General features: G+C 45.6%; 1 protein-coding gene across 2 annotated transcripts; it reads right to left on the reverse strand.

Moving 5' to 3' along the window:
* Positions 1-5629: 5629 nt before the first annotated feature.
* RPL7 (ribosomal protein L7) lies at positions 5630-9406 on the reverse strand. Of its 2 annotated transcripts, XM_081116355.1 has the most exons (8): positions 8813-8877; positions 8545-8682; positions 7689-7797; positions 7246-7412; positions 6584-6721; positions 6359-6468; positions 5944-6153; positions 5630-5694 (listed from the first exon to the last, which is right to left on the reverse strand). In XM_081116355.1, the coding sequence occupies exons 2-7, from the start codon at positions 8556-8558 to the stop codon at positions 5945-5947; spliced, it is 747 nt and encodes a 248-aa protein (XP_080972481.1). In that variant the 5' UTR covers positions 8559-8682; positions 8813-8877; the 3' UTR covers positions 5630-5694; position 5944. The 2 variants fall into 2 exon arrangements, with proteins under 2 accessions (XP_080972481.1, XP_080972480.1); XM_081116354.1 differs by having other exon boundaries at positions 8545-9406.
* Positions 9407-9772: the final 366 nt, after the last annotated feature.

Raw genomic sequence — 9772 nt, forward strand, 5'->3', positions numbered from 1 at the left:
GCCAGGCGCCGGGAGCTTCCGGCTGCAGTCGGTGCTGTGGCCACCGCGACGCTCCGGGAGAGGGCGGAGAGTTAGGAAACCGAGCCCCAGTGGTGCTTGGGCAGCTAGCAAACACCCTCCCCTCCGCCCCTGGGGCCACAGCTGCGGGGGTTGGGGTGGGAGGACTGTGCCCAATCAAGGCTGGTGAATGGAGTCAGTCATGAAACAAGGTCAGATGGGCACGAAAAATGCGCCAGCTACAGGGTGGGTGGTGGGCAGCTGAGCGAGACTGGCAATGTGCAGTTCTGAGTTGCATTTTTAAGATTCAGAGTAACCAGGGTCCCCCAGTAGATGAGCCTAGACCTTTCAAACAGCCCGGTAATACCTGACTATCCCAGTCCTGACAGAATTCACCCTCGAGTCCCCTCCCCGCGTCCGCCGGAATTCCGTGTTCTATGCGTCCTTTGTCTGGGTTCTTTAGTGAAGGCTTAGGTGTGTGTCCTCTCCCTAGCCAGGAAGCCTAGCACTCTGACCTGCACAGTAGGATCTTCGCAGCTGTACTCTTGCCATATTGTTTCAGACCCTCTGCCTTCATTTCTTGACTCCACAATAGGGCTGCAAGTTTAGCCCTGGTAATATGGTTTCAGATCCCACAAAATTCCTGAACCTGCTCTCCAGCCCGCTTTTCTGTTTTCATTAAGCTTGATACTAACCTTTCCTAGTTCCTCTGGTTAAGAAATCCAACTCAAATTAGACCTGGAACCTAATACTAGCCTCACTACTCAGTTGTGAGATCCTGAGGGAGGAAAGTTAACTCACCTAGAAAACAGGGACTGTGGTCTATTTACCTAAATGAATAGCCTGCACATTATGGAGAACTTAAAGGGAAAAAGTCTGGGGCCCATCCCAAAACCAATGAGGAACTCAGTTCCGGGGCTGCACTCAAAGTGGAGAACTACGGACCTAGGATTATGCGGATTAAGTGTACATGACACTCAATACATGATCAAATGTTTATCAACTGGGCTGCTTTTGAGTCTTGCTATCACTCTCTCCTCCTCTCCCCCGCTGACAGTTCTGTCCCAACTCTATGCCTGGCTCCTGTTGTTTTATAACCAGGTATCCAAATCCTACCTCCTTTGTGAAACTTCCCAATCCTCACAGCAGGAGCCATCTCCTCCATTCTCCTAACATGTTGTTGTTTTCACATCCTATTATCTCTACATAATGAAACTCATAAATCCATATTCCAGCCTCCTACTCCTCTCACCATTCCCCATCCAAACACCCAAGGACTACAGGTGCCAACTGGAGATACAAAATTTTAAATGGCTATTGCCCTTTAAGAGGCTTAACTCAAAGCAGCAACTAGCATGTGATGCGCCAGGCACTGCGTAAGCACTAGAACAGAGAAGGCAATGACTCGAAGACCAGTAAATAGAAAAAGTTGTATCAGATAATAAGAGATGCAATGAAAAGAAGAAAAAAAGTTACATGAAGAGATGTGTCAGAGAAGAACTTTTACCCAAATGAAAAGCAAGTACACAGACCTGAGGGCTGAGTGTTCCAGACACAAGATTACAGGCGCCAAGACTCTACATTAGAAGCTTCTCATTTTTGAGGAACAAAAAAATACAGCTGGGAGCCATATATTAAAGATCAAAGAATGGCCCTTCCAAATATTTCTGTGTCCTAATTCCTGGGACCTGAGACAATGCTACCTTCTGTGGAGATTTTGCAGATGTACCGAAATTAAGGAATTTGAGATGGAGAGATTACCCTGGATTATCTGGGTGGCCCAGTGTAATAACCAGGGTCCTTGTAAAAGGGAGGCCAGGAAGATCAGAGCCACAGATGGGAAGATGGAAGCAGAGATTGCACTCTGAAGATGAAGGGGTGATGAGCCAAGAAATGCAAGCGGCTTCTAGAACAGGCAAGGAAAATTCATTCTCCCCCAGATCCTTCAGAAGGCAGGCAGGCAGGCAGGCAGGCCTGCTAACACCTTGATTTAGCCAAGTGAACCGGACTTTGGACTTCTGACCTCCCAAGGCCTGGGCAAGGGAGGGAGATGTGGGGTGAAGGGGGTCAATGGGGGGGAAAAAAGGGGACATCTGTAATACTTTCAACAGTAAAGTTTAATTTTTAAAAAACTGTTAGGACAGTAAGTATAAGTCACTTGTTTGTGGTGATTTGTTACGGCAAGAATAGGAAACATACTTAGTGCCTACAGGCATACCTCAAGACATGCGGATTCGGTTCCAGACCACCACAATAAAGCAAGTCGTAATCTGCTGGTGGAGGGTCTTGCCTTCAATTTGTTAAACAAAAAACCACAATGTCTGTGAAGCACAATAAAATGACGTATGCCTGTGTATGTTACATGTCAGGTACTGGGTACAATAAAAAACGCTGGCCTTAAAGTTTTACTATCCAAGAGAAGGGAGGCACGTGTATGAGAACAATGTTTTGGCAGGTTTGATACCAAATCTGTAAAGGAAAACAGTGGGGGCAGAAAGTTATCTTCCCCTAGAGGTGGTCCCCAAAGGCCCCAAGGACTTGTCACACCCTAGACGTTCCTGTAGCATGTACCTCTCAACATTCATTCCATCTTGCCCATTACACTCACATGAAAGCAAAGGCTTATTTTCATTTGTATGCCCCTGATAAGTGCTCAAGTTATAGGTACTGCTCTAAGCATTTTACTTGACCTGATACATTTAATCATTAAAATTCTCCAAAATCAAGTATGGCTACTTTCCCCATTTTGCTGATAAGGAAAGATTGAGTAATTTATTAAGTGGAATCTGGATACAAACCCAAGCAGCTTAGCTCCAGAGCCAGCACTCTTGATCCAGCCTAACAGAGGAAGCTTCTAAGCAGCACGAGGTAACGTTAGCTGAAGGACAGTGAGTACAACAGATACTTTCTGAAGACAGGGACAGCTAGGGAAGACCTAATAAAGCTTGCACTTTGAAGGGTACAAATGGAAATGGATATGGACATATGTGAGGTGAGGTTGTAGAAGTAGCACCTACTGAGTGGCCCAGACTTTCAGAAAGGTTGGTTAGCCTTCTAGTTAACCATCCCTTATAGAAGGGACTTTTAGGAGAGATGGATAAGTAAAATAAGGTATTAACTTGCATTTAAGTAGGTTTTAAGAGTTTACAAAATATTTTCATATTTATTAAACAATCCTGTGAAGGCAGACCCACTATCCCACTTCAATCACCAGGAAACTGACAGCTGACATTGTCACCCAGTAGCATGCTTCTCTATTTACCATCACTCTCAAACTCCCTAGGTTCCTTAATTCTGAATCAAGTACCTTCCAGTTCTCTAGGGCAGTCCTAGTCTAGATGTCTGCAACTCCTCCCCACTCCCAAACTCTCATTCATGTCCCCCTCCTCTGGTTCTCTGGAGCCACTTGGAAAGTAATTTTTTCCAGGATTAAAAACAGGAATGTGCCTGTAAAGGACAGATACAGCCCACTGCCCGTTTCTTTATCCAAGATATTCCTGCAGAATTTCCTATCCCTCACCAACTTCAAAAGATGTGCTCCTCTGGGTGGTGATGCACCAATGTTCAGGGATCCTAACAAACCTATCACTGTCAACTGTGAGGGATATTCTGAGTGTTTGGGGACACATGGGAAACCTTGTACAGTTGTGCCCCATATCAACAGTTTTGCTTTCTACTATTTCAGTTATCTAGGTCAACCACAGTCCAAAATTATGTGGAAGTTTCGGAAATAAATGTTTTAAATTGCACAGCATTCTGTGTAGTGATGAAATCCCACCCCCAGCCCTGGTGTTGACAAAGCATCTCCACACTCTATACACTCCTTGCCCGTCTGTCATTTAATAGCTTTTTCAGTGATCACGTTAACTGTCTTGGTTTTGCAGTGCTTGTGTTCAAGTAACAGTTTACTTAATGCCACGTTCACATGTCTTACTGCACTAGTGTCATAATTGTTGTTAACCTCTCATTGTGCCTAATTTATAAACTTTATCACAGGTACATATGTATAATAAAAACTATATATAGGGTTTGGTACTATCTCCATGGTTTCAGGTATCCACTGGGGGTGTGTGTATCTTGGAACACATCCCCTGTGGATAAGGGGAGACTACTTTATCTAACCTTAATTTTACTGTGAACCTAAAACCAGTCTATAAAAAAAAAAGTTGTTCAATATCACCACCCGTATCTACAGTGCCACTTCTACTTATTACTATCCCAATTTCCACATTTAATTCCCCCACCCATGCCTAAGTAGTTAGCAACATGCCATCTGTACAACTTTATTACAATAACGAGATTTTCTTTTTTCTGAGCCACTTCTATCTTTCACGACACTAGATGAGCAAAGGCCGGGGGACTGGACTCTACCTACCTAAGCAGCAAAAACAAAATAGGTAACTTCAAAATTCATACTTTTAGGCTCCACCTAAAGATTAAAGTACACTGATTAATTTTTTGTACACTGATCCAACTGTTTACTAAGGCACTAAATTTCTTGCGAAACACTGGTATACTCAGACATGTAACACTGATTTTATAAACTAAAGGTCCTTAATTTCTCTCCATAATTCATTGACCCTAAACTCACTAGTCCAGAGAAACAGCTAGCAAGACCAAAGAATTTAAAGAAATTCTTAAGTGGATTTGTCTAGCAGCTTTCAAATACTAAAAAGTAATGATTCTGGTGCAAAAGCATCAAAAGAACAGGGCACCTGTTTTATATGCATCATACCCTTGGCACATCAATGAGAACACAAAAATTTTAACTACACGTACTTCATGTTACACTCTACACTTAGGACTTTCAGTTCACTAACCAGGTAAGATGATACATAAAACACAGAGGAATGTTGTTTATAAAATACCAAAACTTATCATTTAAAGTTTTTCATCACTAGTTTCATTAGGAATGCGTTAGGTACTCCAAAGTAACTTGCATCAATAGGCACTAATTTCATTTCTTCTTTCACAATATATATAATATGTAGTGGAAAACTTACCAAAATATGAACAGAAAATGCAAAACAAAGAAAACACATGCACTATTTATAGGCAAGCGAAAGCCTGAGAAAATGAAATTTCAACAATAATTTATTTTTATATGTAAACTGCTTTCATTACCTATAAATCATGCACAAAGGCCTATAAAAAAGGCTTTCTTAGAATAGACCCATTTTGGCTAACTCAATGGCACAATTCAAAAATAAAAAATTGCACTGGCCGGTGTTGCTGAATGGTCAGGGTCGGCTCATGCACGGAAGGGTCGAGTATACTCCCACGCCGCGGTTGGGGAGAGTGCAGGAAGGTAATCAGTGATGTGAGACTCTCACATCAATGTTTCTCTCTCTCCCCCCTGCATCCGAAAAGCAATGGGAAAAATATCCTCAGGCGAGGATTAACAACAACAAAAACACAACAAAATCAAAAGTTAAAAATTAAGATTTCTCTTATGTATAGAAAAGTCCTTACTACACCTAAGAAATGTTTTTTACAAGATACAAAATGAACCCTAGCTTTGGATGCAATGGCTGTTGATCTGTCTTAACTGTACCACATACCAAGATTTGCCACGATAGTTAAGGGACAGTAGAGGTGAGGCGGGCTAACAAAAAGTCACCAAGACAATACATTTCAATTTCAAAGCACTCGCTGTTTATTAACTGACCAGATTACAAAAATAACCACGGTAGATACCTGAAAGGGAAAAAAAGAAACAAAAAAAACCCATTAATGAAACCACCTCAATAGCTAATTAACATAAATCAGGAAGTTATACCAATTCAGATTCCATTTTTAAGTAGGAAATAAACCAGACTTTTTCTTTCCTCCATAAATGCCCTCAAAAGGAGTAACCAAACCAACTGTAACCCCATTAAATACATTGATTAGAACTCAACCAAACCCTTATTGAGCATTAGATAAATTTCTCAAGTAGTAGCCCACCTTAGTTCATTCTCCTAATAAGCCTGTTGATCTGGTCTTCCCGGTTACCAGCATCTCCACCTTCTACAAAATGGGTGGTCTTTTTCTTCATGCCACCTCTTGGAGAAGATAATTTGAAGGGCCATAGGAAGTTGTTTGCTTCTTTGAAGCGCTTTCCAACAGTATAGATCTCATGAATCAGATCTTCCATGCAGATGATGCCATATTTACCTAAACATTTTAAGGTTATTCAAGATGATTAGAATTGTTTATTTTTTCAGGATTACTAAATTTTAACGCATTGAACAAACATAACTACAGGCTGCAACATACAGTTAAAAAGTCAAGAGTAGAAAGAAAAACGCAGGGCCATAAGACACCAGAAAATACCAACTCTGCCTATTATCAAACTTTTCCCCAAACAGGCAGAACCTACCAAGAGATCGAGCAATCAATGTGTTATCTGTCAGGGCAATTCGTTTCTTGTTGATTTTGCCATAACCACGCTTGTAGATCAATTCATTTACTGACTTCAGGTTTGGGTACCTGAAATATGAAATGACATAAATGACCAAAGAATAAAGTTATTGCTGTCAAAACACCTAAAATTCACCTTGCTAACATAACCAACTTACCAAACAGAAATCAAAGACAGACTTACCCCCATGCAATATATGGTTCCACAATCCTCAGCATGTTAATCGAAGCCTTGTTGAGCTTAACAAAGGTGCCGTTGAAGATCTGGCGAAGGCGAAGAAGTTGCAGCACCTTTCGGACCTTTGGGCTTACACCATTGATACTACAGCAAAAAAAAGACCAAAAATTTCACTTGGCTTAAGATGACAGGAACCCATTATAATTTTGCACAACGCAAGTCCCACCTAAGTAAACAGGAATCCTTTCATGTTACAAAGACCACTGGTGTTTTTCCTTATTTAGCCAAATTTGTCTATCACCTCTCCCAACTTGCCTCCTCCCCAAGTTAACTGTCTTTGGACACATACCTGACATTTAAACTTCCCCTGACCCTTCTACCACTTCCTAGTTTTGTGCACATCTCTGTTACAACACTTATGAGGCTACATTTTAGCTACTTTTGAAGTTCATCACCAGGACCCTGAACTCAAGTCCAGTGCTCAATTAGAGAATGGATAGGGGCTTTGGGCGCAGGTCTCCTAACTAAACCATTAACTCCCCCTTTGTTCAAGCTACCCCCCCAGATAATTTTACTCCAGAACCAAGGCCTCCAGAAGTACTGTTCAGTTTTGCTGGGATAGCATAATTTTTCCTTCAAAACCAGACTGCAGCAAAAAATGAACTTACCCTCTGATCCTGATGACAAACGCCAATTTGGGTTCCGCAGGTACATAGAAGTTGCCAGCTTTTCTCGCCATCCTAGCCATTCGAATCTCAGTTCTGTACATCTGCCTGTATTCCTTGTGATAGTACTTAGCTTTTTCATAGATGAGCTTCCTCCTTGCCTTTCGAAGCTGAAAAACGATCAGTGAGTCGCCTGATTTTTAGCTCCCAAACACAATGAGCAATACCAGCTCTTGAGAAGACAAACTAATCTTCCCTTGAAATTTTGCATTAACATTCGGAAAAGCAGACGCCATCTTCACTTGAGATGCCACTCTGAGGCTCTCATAACCAAGCTCACCGGTAGAGCAGGTGAAGTGAAGGAATCTTGCTAAGAACATCCCTTCCGTTTCGACCCCCAAGCCTCTTCTTACATGGAAAGCGCCTCGAAAAAAAAGTTTACTTACCATCTTTTGGGCAAACTTCTTTCTCAGGCGCTTGATCTTCAGCTCTGCGAAATTCCTTCGCTTCTTCTTGAGGGTTTCTGGCACAGCAGGAACCTTCTTCTTCTTCTCTCTGGTGTTAACAAACGTCAACTGTTCAAAATGTTCACGGCCCCGCACTACTCCCATTCTTACTGAGCACACTGTCATTTAACAGCACTGTCACTGGCTTCAACGCTTTGTACCTTTACCTGCTTCAACCTGCTACGACACGCGACACGCAGGTGTATAGGGAATTTCTATGCTAACGATCACCTTTAACACGGAGATTCACGTCTAGTCCAGGCCCAGGCCCCGACTCGCACAATACAAACATCCGCAGCAAAGTTAACAAAATGAGACTGCTGCAAAACACTAAACCCTAGACTCTTAACGAAGGCTTAGGCTTCTCAACAAATAACCCTAGAAAACAAAATAGAATTCCCACTACCACCCTGGTTCAGGCCTCAAGCTCCACATGTGAAAGCAAAGGCCTGACGGCAGGGACGCCTAGACCGAGTACCAGACGGGGACAGACCCAATTCAGAGGTTCTGTGCCTCCCTCAATCTTCCTCAAAGGACAGTGGCTGGACAACCGGGCGATTTCGCACATATTCAGCTTCCACACTTCGCCTTGTTCCCGGTTAACTCCCAAACCTCCGCCCCAAGGCCGCCTGCATCCCCTGCTAGCCTGCAGCCACTGCCAGTGCCACAAAACGTCATAAACACACAGGTAGGTGGGCAAAGGTACAGGTTACAGTCGGACCGGGGGAGAGTGACAAAAAGGGTCTCTGGTTTCGGGGATGGAAGAGGATTCCAGAGAGGATCGAGAGCAACTTACTCTGCACCCTCCATGGTTCCAGCCGGAAAAGAGGAAGTTAGCGCATGCGCACTGTTCACTTAAAGTCGGCGCGTGAAGCCCCACGACTCATAGGTGTCCCGGAATAAGCCAGAAAAGAACTCAGAACTGAGAACTCGCCTTGCAGACACAAAATTAAGAAATGCCTGATTCAGCCTCTTAGGATCAAGTTTAGGATAAAACGTGTATGGGGGGGAAGCATGCGTTGATTAAACTCGTTATTCAATATGAGAGCAAAGAGTGCTGACACCTTGAGTACTCGGGGTCCTAGTCCTCCGGCCGCGTTAACCCGGTACGACTCGAATTCCACCCAGTAATGTATGCAAATGACACGCCGCAGGGGTGCGAACTACAAATCCCAGCAGGCATTAGTTCCCCTGCCCGGCGGGCAGGAGGGCTACGCGTGGCAAGCGGTGGTCATTCCAGCCAGGGAAAATGAGACTCTTTTGGCCCACGATGCAAAGGGCTAGCTGAGATCCTGAGTCGCTCCCGAGACCCAGCTTTAACCGCCTTTTCGGCTCTCTGCCAACCCCAGTCGCAGCCTCCGGCGCCCCGTTGCCGCGCTGCCGAGGTCCTTTCGTTCCTCCGGCCTGAAGAGCTGTCTTCCGCGGCGCCTGACTGCAGGCGGAGCAGTCCCGAGTTCCCGGGTTAACCAAAGCGGCGAGACAGGCACGGCGAGGCTCGGACGCCGGGAGGAGGATGGCCGGGGCACCGCCGACAGCCGGGCCCGGCAGGCGGAGGCCCGGACACCCCACGGCAGGGGGCGTGAGCCACGAAGGGAGGCGCGACGAGGGCTGGAGGCTGCGGCCACGGCCATGTGAGAGGGGCTGCCCCGCCGCGGTACGGCGGACGGCGGGCGGGGGGCTGGGCCGGGGGCGGGGTGCGCCCGGGGGCGGGGTGGGCCGAGCGGAGGGAGGGCCGATGCCGCCTCTGGCTCTTCCCGGTCGCGGGTTATATAGCGCGGAGCGTGGATCCCGCTCAGAGGCGGCCGGGAGCGCTTCGACTTGCGAGCGGCGCTTCGCTTCAGAGCCCGGTGCCCGAGTGACAGCCGCGGGGAGCGCAGGGCCGGGGGACACGAGGCTGCGGGAGCGGCTGCGAGCGGCTGGGCAGCCCTCGCCCGCGCCGAGCGAGTCGCCCCTTCCCGGCGCGCCCGCTGCCCCGCACCCCACCCTCCCACCCTCTCGCAACTTGGGTCAAGTTGACAACTCCC

The sequence above is a fragment of the Miniopterus schreibersii genome (genome assembly GCF_964146895.1).
Source record: "Miniopterus schreibersii genome assembly, chromosome: 17".
Taxonomy (NCBI): domain Eukaryota; kingdom Metazoa; phylum Chordata; class Mammalia; order Chiroptera; family Miniopteridae; genus Miniopterus; species Miniopterus schreibersii.

What these genes read in the sequence shown, in the direction of transcription:
- RPL7 (XM_081116354.1), bottom strand. An exon ending in TTTGTCATCAGGATCAGAGG is followed by an intron (nt 6,722 to 7,245) that starts GTAAGTTCATTT and finishes TTTTTGCTGTAG; the next exon opens with TATCAATGGTGTAAGCCCAA. An exon ending in GAACCATATATTGCATGGGG is followed by an intron (nt 6,469 to 6,583) that starts GTAAGTCTGTCT and finishes TTCATATTTCAG; the next exon opens with GTACCCAAACCTGAAGTCAG.